Consider the following 23,415-nt stretch of genomic DNA (forward strand, 5'->3'; position numbering starts at 1 on the left):
AGACAGACAAACACACAGAGTGCACTTCCTATTGACTATACCTTCACCTCCTCTATTCCCACCTCCCTCCCTTCCCTGCTCCTTCCTGTTCTCCTTTCTACTGCAGGCTGTTCTACCTCCCCTGTGCTAAACCCCTGGGTTTCCTGCCAATGGTGAGCACTCTGGCTTCTAGGCAGCTGTCTCCTTTAAAGTGGCTCCAAGGCTTGGGATCTTGGAGAATGGGACCACAGGCCCCCCAGGAGCCCTCACAAAGCAGATTTTTACCTGCTCATCCACTGTGTTTCTTGTTCTTCTAAGCATATCTTTTGTGACAACCTTCCTCACAAACCGTGGCATCCTTACAGGGGAGGGTGTGTGTATGCATGGCCGTCCTTGCTTTCCAAGGGACAGGTGTTCAGGGAGAACTAATACAAGGGCCTTTGTCTGAGCTCTTAGAGTCACCTCTAAAGTCACAGGCTTTGTCTTAGGGCTCCTGACCTCTTTTGGTAGTGACAATGTAAACATCTCCCTTCTCCAGATGAAAGAGAAGAGGAGGGGTCTTTTTCTCACACAATCATCTGGGGACGTACCCCTCCTACCTGATGAAGACATACTGTAGGCTCCAGGGCAGGATACAACCGACTGACGGGGAGCCCTGAACCGCAAAGGCAGAGAGACACTCAGATCACAAAGACAAGCAAGAGGAGAATTTGTCTCAGTGTGGGCAGCTTGTCCTGTGTGAGTGTGAACCCCAGCATGGACTGTGGAGCAGGGCAAGATCCCTTCTGTTGGCTTCTCAAACTCTAGACCTTGCGAAAAAGAAAGCATTTGAAAGAAGGGCCAAACCAGGCATTTGGTAGGGCAAAGTCAGAAGAAGGAAGTGGAGGCCTCAATAAGTGACCCAGTGAGAGGGAGAAGAAAGGGAGGGAGGGAAAGAGAGAGGAAGGGAAGGAGAGAGGGAGAGCAGGAGAAAAGGAGGAAGGGAGAGAGAGAGAGAAAGAGATTAAAGTGTCAACAAAGGACATTACCTACCTCACACAGCTGTTAAGAGGTCATTCTAAGTTTTAGACTTGGCTGATCGATGTCAAGAGGAAAATAATCAGGACCACACAGGATTCATGGAAGGCATTTGGGGGCAGTGAAGGGCAGGTTCCCCACACACCAGGAGAGATCAAACCTCCATCAGACAGCTAAGTGAATTCATCAGATGAGGGATGCCAGCACATCCCGAGGAGTCCGGCTGAGCCTTCCCTGAGTGGAGGCTAGAACGGGTTGGTCACGAAAGTGAGCAATGAGTGAGTAGCAAAAGGAGGACCCCTCAGACCCCCAAGAGTCATCCTTCATGTCTGGGCCACAGTTTACAGGCTGTAGGTGAATATCAAAAAATTCCTTCCAATTTAAACCACTATCTATGCTTTGATAATATTTTATGATAGAACGACATATTGTTATATTGAACATTAATCACTTTTTATTTGAAAATGTATTCGACAAGTTGCAAGGGGGAAAAAATCCCTGTTGAGATTTCAGAATTTGTGAGACTATTTCATTTTTAAAAAAAGACATTAAATCTCATTACTGAAGCACAATCTCGGCTTTCTTATGCTAGTTAGTTTATATCAGCTTGACACAAGCCAGAGTCACCTGGGAAGAGAGACCCTCAATTGAGGAATCACCTTCATTGAGTGGCCTGTGGGCATTTGGGGAAGCATTTTCTTGGTTAATGACTGATGTCAGAGTTCACCATGACCCAGCTGATGGTAGGTGGTGCCATACCTTGGCGGACAGTCTTAAGTGATATGAGAAGTCAAGAGAAGCAAGCTCGCAAGTGGTATTCTCCATGTTCTCTGCTTCAGTTCTTGCCTCCAGGTTCAGGCCCTGAGTTTCTATTCTGGCTTCTCTCGATGACGGACCCATGTGCTGAAAGAAACCCCATCCTCCCAAAGTTGCTTTTGGTCAGTGTTTTATCACAGCAACCGAAACACGGCTGCAGCCAAAAGCACAGTATGTAGAAGTTTTGTGAAAAGGGCAGTTGAGAGCACAAGCTTTGAATTCAAATCCCAGCCCAGTTCTCACCTCCCGTGAAACATTGGGACCCTGGCAGTCTCTGTCCTCCTTGGTGCTCTGCCCCTAACAGGATCATAATGGTTTTCTGGGAGAACAGCAGAGAAAAATATTCAGACTATTCTAGCTTTCCTATCCAAATCTGTCTTTTCTAAATGTATTTATACATCCACCTGGTCCTCCAAAAGAAATTGTGGATCCTTTGGGGGCCCAGAGGAGCACGGGGATGTGGGGTTTACACATCACCTGAAAGCCTTTGCTGCGTCTTTTGTTTTCTGAAGCAATAATGCTGGCTTACCAGGGCCTGCTCTGTGTGTCAAGGGTGGAGCTCAACCATCTGTATGTGTCATCAGCTGCCCTCTTGAAAGAGTTCTTCAGAATGCATTATTGCATGTTCCTGTTGTGGAAGGGCAAGATGTAGGCCAGACTGTTTAGCATTTTGCTTAAGGCCACAGCTAATGAGAAGTCAGGCCAGTCAGGAGCATCTATCATGCTCAACACACTTCCTTGTGAGGTAGAGCTTTTTCTCTGAGCTATTTCTAGGACACGATGTTAGAAAAAACACACTTGTTCATCACTACTCACCATTATCCCGGAACTCCCTAGACAGTGATACATATATGTGGGAGGTCATTGCTCGGGGGAATTTAGTCTTGTGGAGGAAACTGGACTTGCTGGGAAAGAGACCCACAGTCTGATAGGCTGTGCTTTCAGTGTTTGATGCCATGTTGGGGAAGCTCTCCTCTGTGCTGGACTCCTGGCTCTCATTTCAGAAGATCTCTGTCTTTCTCATGAAGAGTGTTACAGAATTAAGACCTAGGCCGTCTAAATCGTAACCTTTGAGGGAACCGCTAGCCTGCTAGCTTCACCACCTTCCCTGGGCCTTCCGCCTGATAGCCATCCTCTTTTCCATGTCTTTTTTGCCATCTCTGTCCCCCCTTCAATCTGATCCACCCTCTAGGACCGAGTTCAAATCCCAGAGCTCTCCAAACCTTCTCTGAGCATCTCAGTCCTCCTATGGAAACCCTCTCTTCTTCTCTCTCCTGCCATATTTGGTAGCAATGAGGGTGGTACCCACTGTCATCCCCCTGCTGCAAGATAGACATAAATAAACAGACTTAGATCAGAAGCAGCAAACAGCCCGAGGAAAGAGACAGAAGAACTGAGAGCCCCCCCCCCAAAAAATGACCTCAAAAAATGTTCAGCTTCTATTACGAATGATGCTTATACTTCAAGATGTTGGACTGAACAAGATATACGCCCTTATTTCAACCAGTTTTTAAAAGCATTATATTGATTGCATAGTTTATTTTTAAAAATAAAAAGGTCAAGGTAGTCTGTATGCTGCATCCATAAGAGAGATTTGCAAGTTGGAATTATGGTAGAGCTAGCATGAATGGCTGAGCAGCTTCTACGTTCTCTTTTTATCCCCTCCCCAGCAGTTGAAGACGGTACTAACAAGACTCGATATTTAAGCACTTTAATATTTGAAGGGCATGGTAGAAGTATTAATAGTGTTGGCTAAAAACACTTTTCTCGGGCCCAGAGACTACTGATATCGTGACTGCACCATTAAAATATAATAATGTCATAATTTAGTACAGTAGGCTAATGTGACATAAATGGCTTGCTATTCTAAACCTCTGAAAGAAGGCATCATCCAATCTGCAATGCAGTCTTTACAATTATTGAGATCAAGAATAATAGGGTAATATGCTTTCATCTACATAGAATCATTTCTGTGTATGTCCACAATGGCTATACTTTAGGTGTTCAAAAATGATACAAAATGTATTACGGGATTAAGAGGGCATAGAGATGTTCTAAAACATATTTTAAAATAGTAAATATATTTTTGTACAATTTAAAAGGCATTAGACATTGTTGCAGAATTTATCAATGAAAGAAGCTGTCTATCCACTTAGAAGAAATGAATCCTCCTTTCTTAACCTCCAACTTACAGAAAATTAAAATGTCATCCTCTGGATTCCGCAAAACTAAGGAAAGGGGATGCTTTACCAAGTTCACCTTTGCAAAGCCCTCACTTTGAGTTTAGCCAACACTGTTTGGGTCGCTAAAGAGTTACACCGCCCCCTGGTGTTCAACATGCCAAAGTGCAGCATCCCTTCAAATTACACCTTTGAATGGTCAAGGCAGTTTTTTTTTTTCCCCTTGGTATTTGCTTCTTTGTTTTTTAAAACAAAGGCTAGGGAAGGATTCTTTGGAATCCTTATAAACTCTTGGATATTATATGGATCATAAATGTTATTTAACTTTTCACTTCTTTTACATGGAATGTCTTTTGAGACATTAGTGGTCAGTGTTTATCCAAAGTGCCCCTAAAGTATCTGCTAAGCCCTGGAGGAACCTCCATAACATCAGATCTCATGACTCACTGATGGTTTCCAAAAGTTTTTAGCTCTCTAATGAAGACTGTCCCCAAAGAAGCTGTGAGGTGACCAGCCACTTGTGGGTCTTTAAAATTCTGCTTAAAACCTTAAAGCTGAGGAAAAATCAGCCAGGGTGCATTCTGTTCAAGCAGCGAGCAATAAAACAGAGAGCAATTATCACTCATAGCAGAGTCAGAGCTTGCTTTAGGGGGCTGAACTGTTTATGATGGACCCTTGTCTTAGTTAGGGTTTTATGGCTGCGAAGAGACACTGTGACCACAGCAACTCTTATAAAAGAAAGCATTTTGTTTGAGCTGGCCTACAGGTTCAGGGGTTTAGTCCATTGTCATCTGTTGTGGGAAGTCCTTCTGTCTATGTGTTGCTTTTATTGGTTAATATGGAAGCTGCATTCGGCTAACGGCCTAACAGAGTAAAGCCAGGCTGAATGACACATATAGAAGGAGCAGGGAGAGTCAGAGAAGCCAAAGAGCTGCCAGAGGAGAAAGACACAAGTTGCCAGCTGGAACCTTGCCGGTAGGCCATGAGCTTTGTGGTAAAATATAAAATAATAGAAATGGGTTATTTTAAGATACAAGAGTAAGCCAGAAATATGCTTGAGCTATTGGCTAAACACTATTACAAATAATATGGTTTCTGAGTGATTATTTCAGGTCTGGGCAGCTGGGAATGAACAAGCGGACCCCAACACCAGTCACCATGGCGGGAAGCATGGAGGTGTGCAGGCGGACATGGTGCTGAGAGATTCTACATCTGGATCAGCAGGCACAAAGGGGAGAGAGAAAGAAAGAAAGCAAAAGAGAGAGAGAGTGGGGGGGAGAGAGAGAGAGAGAAGATTGAGCCTAGCTTGAGCATTCAAAACCTCGAAGCCCACCCCCAGTTTCATGCTTCCTCCAACAAAGCCACCACACCTAGTAACACTGACAGTTCCTGGTGACCAGGAATTCAAATATATAGGCCTATCAGGGCCATTTTTTACTCAAACCACCACAGCCGTTAAAACTCTCACTTTAGAATTCTACACAAACCACAAGGAACCTAGAAAAACAGGTCCCAGAAGAGTAATCTGACCTCCAGGCATGAGCCCCTGTTCTTAAGTTCCACAGCTCAAGTCAGGCCTCTGAGACCAAGGCATTGCTTTCATGGTTCCTTCTGGACTTTTCCTTGAATATTATAACTCATAAAACCTCAATTAATTAGGAAAACAGTGCAGTCCAATAATATGATGGCATTTTGTGTTCCTTCTATCCACCGGCTATTGAGAATTGATGGTATTCAATTCAGCCTGAGGAAGAGGTACGAGTTTGTTCATAGGTCAATAACTTTAATGACCCAGCTCACGTGGGAGAGAGTAGAAGACCTGGTACATCTAGGCGTCTAGCAGAGGCAGTGACAGATACTAACTCATCACGTTAGAAAACCGAGTCCTGGCAGCTGGTATGCACGTCCAAATGCCTAGGAAAAGTTCCAGCACCTTCCCTGATGACCCACAAATTGGGACATTTCACTGTCTGAGTGTGGAGCTGGTGGTCCACGAAAAATTCCTTAACTTTTGCTCAGAAACAGGACAGGTGCCTATTTTTCAGGACGGTCTTTCATTTGTTTGTTTTTTCTGACATTAGCCCCAGGTTAAAAATAATAAACTCCCTAAAGTGAAATAGTAAAAAGCCACCTAAGGACCTGTTACTTTCGTGCCTTCAATAGCACAGGACACTCAGAGAGTCTTTATTACCTGTGTCAACCCACAGTGTGTCAAGTAAATGACTGCAATGTTTTTGGGGACTTGTCCCCATGTCAGGGCCACCAGACCACGGCATCTGGCCGTGCAGGCCTCCTGCCCAGTGTTGTGAATGCCACCTTGAGGTCTAGGTGAGCACAGTCCCAGAAGTGTGCTCTGTGGTCTATGCCCAGAGCAGAGCACTGGCATCGGGTGGACCCTCTGAAGTCATGCAGTGAGGAACCAACGTATCATCCTCAACTATTCGCTTTTCTCAAAGATGGGAAATTGAAATATTTGTTGTACCCTAAATCCAAGCCCATTTAATGCCCAAACTACTTTGACTTTGACTGATGCTCCTCCCTCTCCCCCCCCCTCCGACCTTTGACTTAATTGACTTTTTCAGGCTGAGTTAGCCTAGTCAAGTCTGAGGAAGACAGTCTGGTTGGTTTTGCTGTGGTTAGTGTTTTTAAGATCCGGCCAAAAAACGCAGCTAAAGCCCAAGTGTTCTTTCTTGAAGCACAATTTATCTTAGAGTTTCTCCATCTCTAAAACCAGTCCCCGCCTCCGTGCCCTTCTGAGTCTGTGGGTGATGACTGGCAGTGACATATTGCCGGGTTTCTCCGCAGCATCCAGCGAGCATGGCGAGAGTACTTGCAGAGGCAAGACCCCCTGGAGAAGAGGAGCCCGTCCCCACCCTCTGTCTCTTCAGACAAGCTGAGCAGCTCTGTCAGCATGAACACCTTCTCCGACAGCAGCACACCGGTGAGTGTCTCTGCCAGCTTGCTTGGACTGGCTTGCGCCGCATATGGATGCCCGCGCCCCCCCCCCCCCGCCGGCTCTTATTCCAAGAAAAGATCTTGAGGTGGTTTGTGATGGGGGTGGGGGTGGTGTCTGTACCACAAGGAAACCCACAGTGAGGCTCTTGACATCTTTGAACTAAGACAAGATTCGTGGGCCCAGAATGAACTTGACCATGTCCACAGATTTTGTGAGATCGCGTTTCTCTGTCACTGAGGTGGGCACTGCCTACCCTCCCTGCTCTTCTTATGGTGTGTTGGCTCCGGTATGTGCCTGTGCGATGCTCGGCTGGCTTGAAATGTTGAAGGCGATCCTAGACTGAAATAGGCTGATTGGGGTTGAGTATGCGCATGACTAAATGGGTACCATGTGCCCCTTCCAAACCGGGCTCCGGGAAACCTGTACCTGCGTAGGTGCAGGACAGACAGTGAAGGAGCACAGCTCTCCAGGAGGAGATGAGAGAAGTCCAGAGTTTTAAGTGATGCTGATTGAAAGGGAAGCATGGTTTTGTACTCTGAAATTGGCTGGCTAACCACCAGTTATGAACTCTCGGTTAGGGCATAAGGTTTTGGAGTGACCGCGTCTGCTCTAAGTCTGTGTTTTAAAAGCGCTAAACGAGGCACGGGCAAACTGGAGATCAGTGAGTTTCGCCATTATGATCGTCTAGTTATAAGCAATCAATGAAATGATAAAAAGTTGGGAAGAGGTGATTATGTAAAGAATGTTATTTTCTTTATTTTTTTTCCCCTTATCTACTTTGCTGGCCTGTGGGGTTTTTTCCCCCCAGTATTTTAATGAGATCAGGCAAAGGTTACTTTCTTGGAAATGTTTTCAGAAGATGGCATGACTTGGCATGTTATCTGATGGTTTTGTGTGGGTATGAGTTTTTTAAAAGAAAGAATAAGCTGGCTTTACAGCTGTTGAAGTAGAAGGGGAAGATCTGTTTCCATCTGGCCCCAGATCAGGATCTTTGGAGAAACCTGTCGCTCTCACTGGTATCCTGACCACTAGAGGGCGCCTGTGAACCACGTTGGGAAATGCTGCGTCTCCAAGTTGGGCAGTGCTCTTGATTTATGAGAAAAAGAGAAAGTGAAACTTGAGTCCTTCGGATGCCTTTGCTGTGAATGCCAATAGAAAATGCAATTAAATGATTTAAAGATTTTTGTATGAAGGACGGAAACTCGATTTCAGAAACCATTTTTATCCGTGGATTAGGGGTTCAGATTTGCCTGCTAAACCTGCGGACCCTCCCCCCCTCCAAAATTATTTACATTACAATTCATGACAGTAGCAAAATAACAGTAATGAAGTAGCAACAAAAACATTTGTTCTTTGGTTTGGGGTGGAATCACCACAACATGAGGAAGTGTATTAAGTGTTACAGCGTCAGGAAGGTTGAGAATCACTCACTGCTCTAAAGCTCCCAATTCAGGACAATTAGATTGAGTCTGGCAACCCACTGCTTGTATGTGTTCTTTAGCCTTTTGGAGTTGTTGAAAGCTTAGATCATATCTTAGCCCTACATTTTTCACCGATTCAGTGTTTAACCTTTGCACCTCAAGTGTTCTGTAAGTAAACGCTGGTTTGTCCGTACCTGTGGGTCTTCCTCTTTTTTTGTGTCTGCTCATGGCGTTGAGTTCTTTAAACCAGCATAGCCTGTGAGTTCCCCGGAGCTTTGCCTTGTCTAGATGTTTGCTATCAGTTGAGTTTTTCATAAGGGGTGTCGATCAAATGTCATCTTTTAGTTCTCTGAGTTGAGGGACAAAGAAATGTCTAGACATCTAAAAAATAATAGTCAAACAAGTTTTTAAAAAAATCATTATTGTCCTCTGCTATCAGAAAGCAAACAGAGACTGCTAGATTCTGATAGAGGTTATTGATTATAACAGTGACTTCCGGATTAGTAATGGCAGTCATCTGACACCAACTGTACAAAAATAAGACGCGAAAGATACATACAGAATATAAGACATAAACAATGCTCGATTTGAACTGCTTCCAAGCCTCCAGGCTGCCAGGAAGGCAAACATCCAAGACTTCATTGAACTCCTTCAGTGCTGAGCATCAAGCCTACGTGGGCTCTGAAAGTACTGAACTACATCCCTAGCCCTACAAGGCATTAAAAAAAAATCCATGCTTACTGGCTTGAAATGAGTATAGATGGATAAATATTCTCCTCACTTCCATGATTATCACACTGACAGGTTCCCTAACAGGAACAGTATCTTTATATCTTCTGGGGGCTTTGCCACTCACATGGGAACAAAGTAGAAACTGATTTTGATTTACTTGGAGTCACCTGCCAGACACGCTGCCCCAACATCCTCAGGAAGGTCACTGGGAGGTTTGGTTTCCTGCTCACTGTGAGTGGGGTGCAAGTTTATGCAAGGCATAGGATGGTCCCTGGTCAAACAAGGACTAAGGCTTTTGGGGGGGGGGGTGGAGCAAGGTTTTTCTGCGTAATAGTCCTGGCTGTCCTGGAACTCACTTTGTAGACCAGGCTGGCCTCAAACTCAGAAATATCTGCCTGCCTCTACCTCCTGAGTGCTGGGATTAAAGGCGTGGGCTACCATTGCCTGGTCTAAGGCTGTCTTAAAGATAGGAGGTTCAGCAAATATCATTCTGAATTTGGTGCTTCAAGCAATCAGGTCGCATGCAGCCAAGCGTATTATAATTGTGTGGTCTTTACTTCCTCAAGTCCTCAGCCAAAGTGAAATACTATTGGAGAATTTCCTGGGCCTGATAGGTGCTTCTTCTCTTCCATTTTGCTGAACCTATTACTGCCTAGACCATTCTCGGTTTTCCTGAGCCTGGTCAACTAACTGCCTGTCTTGTCTCCTGAGCCAGATCAGTTATACCCCACCCCTACATTGTCACAGCTGCAGTTACTGACTGTCCCAGCTGCCTGTCCCAGGTATGGGCGGTTCACGTGAAACCAGCTCCGTGATCCGATTGAATCTGCCCCCTGACGAAAGAATGGCATTTCTGAGTACTTCTGTTCATTATTTTGGCAATATGTAGCAGGTAATATAGTTCTCAGAATACATCTGCTTTAAAATACAGAACAGCAGCCACATACGCACAGGCTCCCAGCTTCAGCTTAAGAAGAGCTGAAGACTTGTGTGCTGAGCCCTTGGCTAACGCTTTCCGTGGGTTCCTCATCCAGTCCTCTCGAGGACCATGTGAAGGAGGCACAATCATTAATTTCCATTTCACAGACGATGAAAATGAGACTTAAAACATAAGTAGCCGTCCTTGGATTATGCATTGGGCTGGAGCTCGCAGGCTCCGCTTCTCCCATCATTTCCTAACACTTGAAAGCAAGCCCGCATTTAGGCACGGTCAAGCTGGAGGGGTAGCAATCAGCTAACGCATTTGTAAGACGACCCTCCAATTTGATAGCTCTAAACAGTGAGTGAAACAATTGGCGGAAAAAAGTCCATCTGATTTTATAAATTGCCTTATTCCATGCTCTTTGATTAAAATCTCAAACCTCAGCTGTTCGACGCCAAATTAAAGAGCAACAGGAGGGAGGATAATATTAAGTTATGTGGGCAATTTGCATATTAAGTGTCTTCAGACTGTAGTGTATCATGTGGTAACTGGGAAGTTTTGTTTGAGAAATAAGAAACTTGAATAGGAACTGCCATTGGGAAATGGAAATTGTAGGTGTCCAAGTGAGAAAGAGTTAACGTTTCGGCCTCAAAAACATGCACTAATTTGCAAAAACAGCAGAGGTTACACCATGTCGTTTTTATTAGTGTTAAAACGCACTTAGTTCTCAGCTCTGAATAATTTGTTATTTGATTAATAGAATACAGTCTCTGAGACTGGTAACCTGTGTAGCATCACTAGCATGTATTCCTGCAAACTCAGAAAGCCCTCCGAGGTGGTTAGGAGGTGGTTTTGTACCATTTGGCTTGACTTTGTCACCAAAATACCTCCTGACCTTCAAACCATGCCTACTTCTTCTTGTTGGGTCTTCTATTATCTTTCTGCGGTTCACCCACTGTTTCCCTGAGTCCAAGACATCTCTTGAGCGGTACTTCTTCATCTGCAACTGGAAGTAACACCCACCTCACAGATGGATTGGTATTGCTATGAAGATTAAATGGCATGCCATCTGTAAGTCTCAGCATGGAGCCTGGGTCCCCGGGCTCTCAAAGACATGTTTGGTTGAATCTGTTCTTGGTAATATTCAATGCATTTTTCTCATAACACTGCAGAAAACTTACACACTACAGAAAGGGAGTTTGTGATTTGCTACTGATTGGGCCCAGGACCTGTTTGAGATTCTCCAAATGAATCTATCAGAACCAACTTGTCCTAGAGGGAACATAAGTGGGTGAATTTACATTACATTTAAATGTGCACGTGTACACACACATGTGATCTACATAATAGAAAGAGTACATAATTAAGCATATATTTTAGTGTTAGTCTTACCAAAGACTTTCAATTTCTGGGAATGAAACAGGATTTGAGTGTCTGTGTTAGCATGAGCAGGCATCTCCTGAGAGATTATATTTCACACACAGTAAGGGCATGGCAGATTATTCTTCTCCTTCCAGAGGACTATGAAGACTCTTGTCCTCAGGAATCCATTCCCTTAGCTGTGGAAGCCCAGCCCTGAGGGGTCACTGCAGTCCCAAGGTGGAGGATTATAGTTCTGAGCAAGTTCAAGAACAGAGGTCTGGACCACCTGATCGTTCTAGTCAGCCTTAGTCAGCCTAGAGAAAAGGGCTGGCAGCCAGTTTGATTTCTGGTGTTGTTTTAGTGGCCCTAGTTTTTAGCAAGAGTGTCTAGACATTCACTGATTGGTGGCCATTAGAGCCATCAAAACTTTCCAAATATTCTAAAGGCCAGTGATGCCTCTGAAGTCAGATCCACAGCCTGTCTCATATCACCCTCTTATTGCTCATTTTGTATCTCTAATATCCAACTTTAAATACACCAGGAGGAATCTGGTGACTAAAGGGGTTGAAAATCATGGTGTGCCCACTCAGGGGGAGGGCACACTTGGCACTTAAAGAGGCTTTGCAGTGCCCCTTTCCGGTACAATCTCAAGTGTTGTGATTGCACAGACTGCAAACCTTGCGTTGCTTAATAATTTAATAGCCTAAATTTTCCAGGTCAGGGATAAGTTACAGGCTTGTACCCAGCCTGTATGGATGTAGATCCCTTGAGTCTTACTGTTCCAGGACCCAAATTCCATCTTCCACCTTTTGTCTCCGACCCTCACATAGCGCAGGGAATGAAGAACCATTATGAAACAAAGGAAGCATTCTTGCTAGTTACACAGGAGCAGATGCAATTCTCGTTAAATCTGAGTCGTTGAAAGTACATTTGCAGTTTCAGAAATTATTTTAATAATATATAACCATGAATGACAGCGTGTAAAAGATGTTTTTGTATAAAAGTGTCTTCACACATTTCCATCTTAAGTCTTTCAGTGTTCACTGATAATACAGGTTCCTTTCTCTAATATTCCTTAACTTCATTGTTTGAGGATATTTTCCCCCCTGGCAGTGTTTGAAAATGAGCAAGTTGTTTTGGTTTAGGGGTTTATAAAACCTTGAGGCTCAGGTAACATTGTGGAAGAACTTGGGGGGAGGGGACATTATAAGAGTCAGAGGACCAGGAAATCTGCTCTTTGTGTCTCCTAGTTTTACAACAAGGAGGCTTCACCCACGATACCACAACAACATGGCTGCCTAGGCAGGACCTAAGCAATAAAGACATTAATTGGCATGCTAACGTGCAAGGGGAAATTCTCATGGGGCTCTAATTAAAGAACTACAGCCAAGTAACAACAGCTAAAAAGGGGAGAATTAGTCTTCCCTAGGGATGAGCCTTGACCTGGTTACCCAACTCCTCTTGGTCATCCCTGAAGTCATATAATACAAGCAACACCAAACTGACCTAGCAAGTTGCATTTGTATAATTATGAACATAAACACCTACACAACCATACCCCAACACATACCAAGAATAATTAAGGAAAAAGAGGCCAGGGATTTGACAGGGTACAGGAGGAGACTTGGGAGGAATTTGAAGAAAGAGAGGAAGGAAAAAAGGATGCAATTATATTTTAATTGAAATAAATGGTAAAATGACATGAGGTTGGAGAGGTGATTCGGCATTTAAGCACACTGGCTGCCCTTCCAAAGGACCTGGAGGTGACTCAGCATTTAAATGCACTGGCTGCCCTTCCAAAGGACCTGGAGGTGACTCAGCATTTAAACGCACTGGCTGCCCTTCCAAAGGACCTGGGTTTGAGTATTAGTTCCTACATAGTAGCTCTCAACTATCTGTGACGTCAGGGGATCGAATGCCCTCTTTTTTGCTTCCACAGGTACTGGGCAAGATTAGATCCAACTTGTTAATTGACCTCACTCTTCCTGTAGCTCTCTGAGTGCCTATTGTGTGCTAGACCACGGCACTAGACACTGGGACACAGCAATCACCATTAAATCAAGCAAACCTTACAACCTGTGTCCTTGCAGGATCCCTACAATTCCCTATGCATGGTTGGCAGTTCCTGTAACAAACTGGTAGCTTAAGGGAGATACTCAAATTTGCACATAAGCAACATTAATTTTATATTGTCAGACAATTGATCCATGGAGCTCAGCTGGAGCAAGGTTAAGAAAAATTCCATGCATTGGCATTTACAAATGGCTCAATAATCAAGTTTATATGAGTTGAACAGAGTATGTATAATACTTCTAGTTAAGACTTTGGCATCCCGTTTATAAGCCAATGTTATAGAGCTATATTATACAAATGGGCATTTTATTTATTTAGTTTGCATGCAAAATTTCTTACATTACCTGGCTTGTAGCATGTATACACATCAAGTCTGGCGAACAGAGAGATGTGGTTGGAAGGTGGTTTTCAAAAGTTAGCATATAGCTCTTTTCTCCTTCCCTATTTAGAAACTTCTTCCTGGGAGATGAGAGAGGTAGGCAGAGGGAGATCCAAATCTAAGATTTATTTCTCACAAAAACTGAAACATGGCTATATCTCAGACAGAGGCCACACTGAGCTTCCTTCTACTAGAGTCTAGAATCAGAAATGTTAGCAGCCGCAGGCAGCACTGGAAGCCACGAGCCTCCTGCACAAGCAAGGCCAAGGGAGTCCTGAGCATGAGGCAAATCTGGACCATAGAGGCTCTGGTTCCTCTGGCTAATCCTTCAGCCTAGGTAACTCCTTCTAGCTCTTTGCAGAGGAGTAAGGGAGAGAGATCAGTGGCCCTGGGCTTTTAGGAAGTGGGTTCCTTTGGGGAACCTGAAACTGGAGGAAGGAAATCCACACAGTCCAGGCAACATGATACATAGCACTTTTCTTTTTCATTTGTTTTTATTTTTATGTGTTTATATACAATGTAGTATATTAACCATTTCAGTGTTGTGTCAATGAAACTTCTGCGACAACTCTTTCATTGATAATTTTATGCATGCCTTTAATGTGTTTTGACCAAGTCCACCTTCATTCCCTCTGCTTTAGTTCTCCCTCTCCCCTCTCTTTTCCTTTCCCCCCACGCGCATGCTCCCCACCCTTTTATAATCTACTGAGTGGCAGGTTTGTCAACTATACTGAAAATCTTTAATTAGGATATGTAACTAAATAGAAGTAGAAGAGAAGAAGCTACTCAGAATAAAAATAGGCTTTCTTCTCATAAACCCTTTAAAACTATGCCTATATGTTACCTAAATACTACTGGTTTATAAAACATTGATCATAGTATAGATAACATTTCAATTATTTCTTCATTCTCAATTTAAAACGTCTACAAAGCAGTTAAAGTTCTCTACCAACTTTTGAAAAAAAATCAAACCCTTTCAGAAAAAGCAAGTTTTTAATGCTTCTGAGATGTTCTAGTTCATTACAAAAAGTAGTGTTAGGAATCAGAGAAAGTGGCTTTAACTTTTATTTTGCATTCATCGTGGTCTGACTTGGAAACGACTACAGTTTTTAACAAGCTAAAAATTCTGAGTTATTTTCAAAGTCGATTCTGTATCTGAAGAAATCCTCCCATTTCTGCTACAGCTCCTGGGGAAGGGAAAAGGGGCTTCATCACCAGGTTCTTTGAGAGTTAATTTTAATTACTCATCTCCTACGGCAGAACCCGAAGCTAATCCTCACTCACCCAGAGGCTGCCGCACGTGTGAGCTGTGAATTGATTTTCTCTTGGAGGCACCGGCTTGATAGGGTTAAGCATATTGATAGAAGACCAAGTTATTTGCTGCAAATAGATTTTCAAGAAAATCATTATGCTAAATACTTAATAGAAGGACTTCATCTACATAGGGCCGTAACTGTGACCCGCTTTCAAAATGACATCATTGGGTGTCATGTGGTCTTTATGCACTCCAGCCTCAGGAAGAGACACTCTGTGAGAGACAGACGAGTCTGCTCTGCTGTGAGAAGCCTCAGCAGACAGAAGCCGGGGCTAGAGGGGAGGCTGTGTGCACAGTGCGTATGGAGCCTTGTGGAATTCTCCGCTTTATTTCCATTTTTTAAACTAATGTAGATGAAGTGAATCAGCTGCTTTGGATTAACGGGGGCTTGTTTTCGTCATAAAGATCAAGAGTTTGTCTGGAGTCCTCTGCTCTCTGAGCCGTCTGGTTGTCTATGTGTTTATTTCCCCCCAGTTAGAAGAACGCAGACGAAAACCAGCCAGCTGCGTCTCTCAGGGGACGTACTCTTTTCTTTGTTTTGAAGATTTTTGCTCCAAAATCTGCTTTGAGCTGCCTGGGTTGCTAACGAGAGGGGAGGATCACTTCCCCTGCATCAGGGCTGTGGGACCTTGCCAGGTAACTTTATCGCTAACAAAGTGGCCTTCTATGGATGCTTTTCCAAGCCAGGGTCCCTGAGCGCCTCTTCCTTCTCATATGGACCAGGGTAACAGTTCAGCACCATGGAGAGTTCTGAGCAGCGCTTAGGGGCTGCGTGGGACGGTGACCCAGACAAGCCACCTGACAGAGTAAGTTTTCCGTATCCAATCATCTATTAAGTATTCACCCTATTCTAGACATATGGGAACAGGTAACCCCCAAAGTCCAAGCAAGTGACTCAAACAGACGCTATAAAGATGAGGCCATTTAAGGCAAGAGAGGTTTTTAAGTTTAGAAACAACCACTTACACATTATTTTAGGTAGTGCGCAACCTTCCTAATGCCCACACCCTTTAATACAGTAGCTAATGTGCTGAGCACCAATCATAAAATTAGTTTCGTGGCTACTTCAGAGTTGTTATTTTTCTGCTGTTATGAGTCGTAATGTAAATAGTTTTGTCAATACGGTTTTGATGAGGGTCATGACCCCACAGGCTGAGAGCCGCTATTTAATGATGCTACTTTAAAGAATGTTTTAATTTGTGTCTTTGATATGTAAATGTCTGTACCTTGAATTTTGAGAATGTAAAGACATAAAAACATCCAACATCAATTAATTACACTGAAATTAGACAAAAGTTGTCTTGGAAATAGCATTTTATAAACATACACAAACAGTTTTAAGTGTGCAGTTTATTGCCCTTGTGAGCAGAAGGTTCTGGAAAGTGGTTTCTGGTTTGTCATTATTTCGAAGAGCAGTTAAACTCTTTCACCATAGATCAGAGTTTTGTTTCTGAAAGAGCTCTTATCTGTGTTATTGCCGAAACACACGGGGAATGCTCAGTGACTTAACACACTGGCATTAATGTACACAGTTCATCACAGGTACACAGTGAACACTGGTAGAAGTTAGAAGCAGCTTTTTTAGTCAATGCTTAGACATGGGCTGCTGAAGTTGTTATTTCAGCAACATTAGAAATATTTATTTAGTTCCAAAATTTTCCAACTTAACTGTTTAAATAAAAAATTACAAAAACAAGTTTATTTCCCAAAATAATTCTTTAGTCCACTTCCTTGATGTCCTTGAGATAATTGTATAGTGTGATCTCACATAACCAATGGAGAAGGCACTTTGATTTACTACCCAGAAGATATTCAGAGTTGTCTAATAGAACATAGAGGATATAAATATGTCTTAAGAATTATCTTTCTACAGGCCAGTTAAACAGAGTTCCAGACATTTACGCTGAACCTTTTGCTTTAAAGCCTAATGAAGCTCTTTTAACGTTATTGTCATATAAGACTTGCTATCTTGACAGGTTTTATATTTGAGAACCTCAAACTCGTTTAGACATTTCTTTCTATTATTCATAATTTTCAGGTGAATTGCTGTTAGTCTTAGCTCTTCAGTAACTTGGCACTTGACTTTTCGATAAACGGTACTTATTCTTGACAGTGTATGGAATGTGTAATTTTAAAAGATGTGACTTAACTTTGTATTAAGGTGATATTGTGGCCTATATTTTGTCAGCATTGCCCAGTGGATACACGAGTGTTTTCCTAAGTTTATCTCAATATTTCAAAGAACTAAGACTTTTGAAATGTGTGAAAGGCAAATTTATCATCTGGCTTTGTTGCCTTTGATTTTATGATTCCGCATGGATTTTTATCTGTGAGTTTTTCCATAGGAAGCATACTGTGTAACTTCAAGCTTAAGTTTCCCCTCTCTCATGTGCTATCCCTACTCCCCAGGGAGGTGGACCTTGGACAAGCCTCGGGTGGTGAGGGCGTCCTTCAATAATACACAATGTGGGGTTCATGCCATAACCAGCACCTTCCATATATTCTAAAACTGGGCATGTGAGGCATGCTGGATTCAGAGATCTGTTATCTGTCAATCTTTTTCTCCATCTCAGTCTCTCAAGGACATGAGACAGGATGATATTGCCAGGAGCGTAACATTTTACATTTGTTCCTCTTTGGAAAATATTTCAGTGATGTATTTATAACCACAGCTACCTAGCTTAGACATTTTGAGATATGGTTGTTTATGTATTTGCTTAACTAGAAATTGTTGCTACATGACACACCACCAACAGATGTTAGCCGCTGTTCTGATAGCCTTTCAATCATTGTTGAAAGAGTACAAATCACCCAGACAATAGAGAAGATTCAGGGCTATTTAGACTGTGAGTTATCCCCACTTCTCTATTTTTCTTTTTCCTTTTACAGCATTCTGTTGGTAGCAGATGTGTGTGAACCATCTTAAATTTAGTTGACTGACATTTTGTTTCTCTTGCCAATGTAAAAATATGCTCATAGTTTTATGGTCCATGCACCCTGGCAAAGCTCTATAACCTTTGGCTGCAAAAAAATGGGGGATGTATCTGCTTAACAAAATCACTGTAGCAAAAACCCTTTGTAGGGATGCTGGCACCGAAGGGGATAATAGGTATGTTTTCACTGATTGTTTTGTTTTTTTTTTTTTTTAACGCTTTTAAGGCTTTGGAGAAGTTGACTTAGAAATGGTTCTTACAGGGTAGAAATGGTTCTTCCTGTTACATCAGTCTTCACTGAAATTTCTTCCAGAATTGACCTCTCCAGTTAAGTCATGGTAGAGTCCTCCTCACAGGAAGATCTTGAGAGTAAATGGTGGTGAAAGGAAGTAGCTGTTTAGAGGGGTATTGGAGCTCTGGGGTTATTTAAATTGGGATGTTGTTTTGTCCTGGGTGATTTCTAGACTTACTTTAAAAGGTTTCTGCCAGTATGAATAGCACTGGATGTCAATGGAGGTCAGGGCCCTAAGGGCAGAACTCAAATTCCCAAAGAATAGGTCAGAATTTACACATCAGCATAGATTCACTTAGCTCTCACATGCTGAGTACCCATTATCTGAAATGCCTAGCATCACAGATTTTGAATTTCAGACTCAATTCTAAGCATACAGTTAATTTTTCTTATATATACTTTATGTCTATAATTTGAAGACAATATAACTATTTCAAACAATTTGTGCATTAAATAATGTTATTACATGACATGATACTATAACTCAAATCTTATATTTTTAAGAATTTTGAACTTGGAATATTTCAGTTGCAGGTTCTCCAATGAGTTTTGTCTTGGCTTCTGTATTTTAATGTTGGTCTTTCACTTTTGCAGTTATACACATAGGAAACATTCTAATTCCATCTTACATTCTAGACCTATCTAAAATATATATAATAAAAATTTAAGATTTATATTAATCATTATTAGAAATAATGGAGTCATCTGAACTATTTCAGAGAGTTGAACCCAAAAGAACTTAGGGACTTTCCATGGAGGTCATCTATGCTGCTAAAAGATTAAAAATGAGTCTTAAGTCTAGGTACTATAATTTTCTCATTTTAATTATTTGGATTTTACATCCTAGATCCTGTAAGCAAACCTGGTTCTCTCTTATAAAACAAACAAGCAAACAAACAAAACCAAATCAAAACAAAGCCAAAAAAAAAAAAAACCTAGCCAAAATACAGAACACACAAGCTGAAACCCATGTAGCTAGAGCGTGTCATGGGACCCCACACATACCATGCCCTTCTTACCAGATGACATTATCACATGCTTTGAAGTCTCATCTTACTTGGAGGGTTCTTGCATCATCTCATCTGTACTTCCTCATTCAATACGCTGCCATGCACAGCCTGGCTCCTCTAAGAACATATTTCCTGCGATAGTCATTCAGATTCCAGCACTCTACAGTGACATCTGCTCCAGTCATGGCCAGGATGCCTCTCAGAGTCTTCATCTCTGGAGTTTTTCTCACCAGAGTGGCAGGGAAAAATGCTTCTCCACTAGATTTGTTTCGGGTGCATTGGAATCGACGAGACTGCAGTTGGTTAAACAAGCGTGTTGGCTCTCCGTGGTGGATCACTTTGACTTTCAAAGTGGTCAAAGATTGGTTGAGTGAAATGATTTGAGAGTAATCCAACAAGGACATAAAACTTCAGTGCCTTAGAGAAAGCCACACCACTTTTGTCCATGTTTCATTTGTGTTGGGATTACTAGAAATGTCAATACAGGCACCGTACCTAAATTTACTTTGATTATTTCATGTCTTTGTGAATGGAATCGTAACTCTAATTGAGGATAGTTTTGGTTAGTTAAGTAGTCTTACCAAAGAAGTGTTAAGTAAGGAACTGAGTGATCTGGAGTCAAGTCTCTCATGTACATTACGTGTGTACAAGTGTGCCCATGCAATCACATACGTGTTCATGCTCATATATCTGTGTACACATGCACATGTGTTGGACTAAATAATCCCTAAGGTCTTCTCAAATTTGAACAAAGAAGGGAGGCAAAGATGTAATGTTTTTTCATTAGAAATAGAAAGGACTCGTGAGACGGCTCAGAAGTTAAAGAGTTCTTGCTGCTCTTTCAGAGGACCTCGTTTGGTGCCTTGCACCCCATCTTGGGGAGCTCACAACTACTATAACTTCAGCCACAGGAAACCTGATTTCTCTCTTCTGGCCTACACAGACACACACACACACACACACACACACACACACACACAGAGAGAGAGAGAGAGAGAGACTAAATGAATGAATAATAAATAAATAAATAAAAATAAAAAACAAACCTTCATCAGTTTATTGGTTATATACTCAGACCACTCTATCAGTCTAAGGACTAACATGATTAACTGGCCATTCCTGAGCCCTCCAAGAAACCAATCATTTAAGAATGACGAGAAAGAAGCAGTAGACTGAAAAATAAGCTAAAATGAAACTAAACCCCAGGAGTTAAGAAACATCTAGGAAGTAGAGTAAGACACATGACTTGGAGCTGTTAGACAAAGAAAACAATGGAATAAAAGGGAACAAATGAGCCAGAAATACAACCTATATCTTTGTTATTACATCACCACAGTAGTATGATGATGATGTGATGTATGGAAAAGACAGACAGAACTATTGATCTCTAACCATCTCTGTGGTTGCACTTCAAGCCTTGTAACCTCCAGTGGACCACTGTGCTTCTGTACCTGCGTCCACCCAATCTGTAGACCCTGAGAGTCCCAGCTGTCAGCACTTCTTTTTTATTATTGGAGGAATTCTGAAGCTGTGTGCTACCAATTCAGAAGCTCAACGCTGTCAGCTTTGCTTTGAATGTGAATCTCTGTGTGTTTATCTTTAAATATATGGGGAAATATAATTATTTTGGGCTCATTCACAACAAATAGAACACAATAGGTGTAAAAGTTCAGATATAAAAGAAATTTGTCTCCTTTTAAAACTACTAACTAATGTATGCGGGGGGCAGAGAAAGGGGGAGGGAAAGGTGGAGAGAGGTCTGCACATGCCCTTATTCTCGTGGAGGCCAGAGGATAACTTCTGGGGGTCAATTCTGCCCCTCCATCTTGCTGAGGCAGGGTCTCTCTTGTTTTCACCGCTGGACTCCCACATCTGCATCGCTGGCTTGTGAGCTTCTGGTCAGCTCTCCTGTCTCCTCTACCCATCTCGCCGTTTCTAAACAGCGGGATTACAGACGAACACTCCACATTCATCTTTTTCCTTGGGTTTGGGAGATGGAACTCAGGTCATCAGTCTTGTGTAGCTAATGTTTCTGTCTGCGGAACCATCTCCCCGACCCAGAGGTTTATTTCTTCATTAGACGTTCGCACTGGATTGATGAGCCAGCCAGTGGCTCAGCCTTTCTGCCTACACTTGTTCAGAAAGCTCAGAATGTCATGAGCTCTGCCATCTCTAGAACGAGGCTATCAGAGATAACATGCTGTGAAAACCAGAAGTGGCATCCAGAAAACCAGAAGAGATGACACAGAAGGAAGAATGGCACACGTGAAAGACCTTCACGAGCCTCTTTGAGAAGAGCACACACCACTGCACCCACGGCACCTCTGACTGAACCCAGACCACATGGCACACCTAACTGCCTGGAAGATTTCAGAAATTAATTCATTTCCAGACCAACAAGAAAAGACAAGGAACTGTAGAGCACGCGATATTTTCTTCCACACCTTGAGCTCTGCTTTGGGTCTACATCTTCCAGTCTAAAACCATGGAAGCTGCCAGGGGTTAGTTTCAGACATAAGGTGATGCATTAAAAAGACACCAATTGGTGGGAAGTCTGGAGAGTTAGCATTACCAATTAAATGGGAACTAAAAGAATTTGATTGTCCAGAACCCCAGGCAAGGGACAATATTGTTGAAGTACATTGGACACAAAGGCCATGGTATTCTGAATTGTTACTTGCTCCACTGAGAGATGCTTCATTTGGATTAAGGATTTTGAGCTCACCCAACAACCCATCACCTGCGTTAGATTGCTAAAAATGCAGGAAGAGGCAGATGCTACTGTAGTTAGGGGCTAGAGTCCCCTTCCAAAGAATAACTTCCATAATAGGCTTTATAGCCATAAGAAAGGGGAACTCAGACACCACACACACACACACCACTACCGTGCCTGGGCCTACAAGAGTCCCCTGCTGCCTCATTAAATCTTGTGATGGCCCACACTGGTTTTCACCCATCCCAGTTGGCCATATGCCCAAACTGCTTTATTGCTTTGCCTAAGACACTGCCTCTTTGCCTCTCCCAGGAGTTTTGATCACATTCACCAGCTGATTACCCTAATCCATCTAACACCCCTTGCGAGTCCTGCTCTGCTCCTTCTTAATGCTGGCTGAGCTTTGCAGATCTTTTTCTACAACACTTGGCCTTGTTTGAGAACTTCATTCAAACCTCTGACATGTGTGATAAGTCTCTTTGACCATTGCCCAGACATCTGACCCATCTCCTGTGGGGGTTATTTCTTCTGTAGAATGAGTAAGTCGTCTTCATTCCCGTTAGTCTCAAAGGGACACCAGGCTTAACGAGATAGTGCTTCGAGATATTTGGAACACAGGGTGGCATTATCACTTTATTATATCCACAAGCTGTTAACCTGAAGGGAGGGGAAGAAAGAGTGAAAATTTAGTGCCAGAGAGGTTATTGGCACTTTGTCAATTTGACATTAACTTTGAGGGTTTTTGGAATCTTGCCTTCAATTTTCATCACCAAGCAGCTAAAAGCTGTGTTTTTTTTTCTGGGTTCCTGATGGTCCTGTCCCTAAGGGATGGCATTCAGCATTTGTGAGGGGTGAACTGTGCCAGGCCATCTTCCAGCGCCCACCAGCAGTCACAGGAAAATGACACGCTGTAAATCGTTGCCGGCACCCACTGTCACACTTGGCATAGCACCTCTGTCTTGTGCCAGTAGGGTAGGGCTGGGGAAGCAGCCATTCACACATTCATGTGTCAGGGAAGTTCCCTGTGCCCCATGGGCTGTTTATGGCTGGGTGGCTTCCGCGTGGTCATGTGGACCCTACCAGCAGTCTCAGGAATGTTTTAGGCTTTTTCAAGTGTTGCCCTTGGCAACTCAAGCACAGAATGGGCTAATTAAAATGTAGCGCAGAGATGTTCACCCTTTTGGAACTTCGCTTTAATGATTTTGGAAGAGAGAAGGCAGGAAAACTCGCCTGGTCCAAAGAAGTTGGTTCCAAATGGCTTCCTCCATTTGGATGGAGTTCATTTTCAATTCTTAGGAGCCCATATTTATGCCTA

At 42.8% G+C, this 23,415-nt stretch overlaps 1 protein-coding gene across 1 annotated transcript in view; it reads left to right on the forward strand.

Annotated features, from left to right (window-relative positions):
• Positions 1–23,415, forward strand: part of LOC101979993 (IQCJ-SCHIP1 readthrough transcript protein) — a 658,776-nt gene that overhangs the window by 141,917 nt on the left and 493,444 nt on the right. Inside the window, exon 4 of the mRNA XM_005344086.3 lies at positions 6,798–6,933. Within this exon, the coding sequence (XP_005344143.1) occupies positions 6,798–6,933 (136 nt within the window). The remainder of the gene's footprint in view (positions 1–6,797; positions 6,934–23,415) is intronic.

Source organism: Microtus ochrogaster, chromosome 1, assembly GCF_000317375.1.
Source record: "Microtus ochrogaster isolate Prairie Vole_2 chromosome 1, MicOch1.0, whole genome shotgun sequence".
Taxonomy (NCBI): Eukaryota; Metazoa; Chordata; class Mammalia; order Rodentia; family Cricetidae; genus Microtus; species Microtus ochrogaster.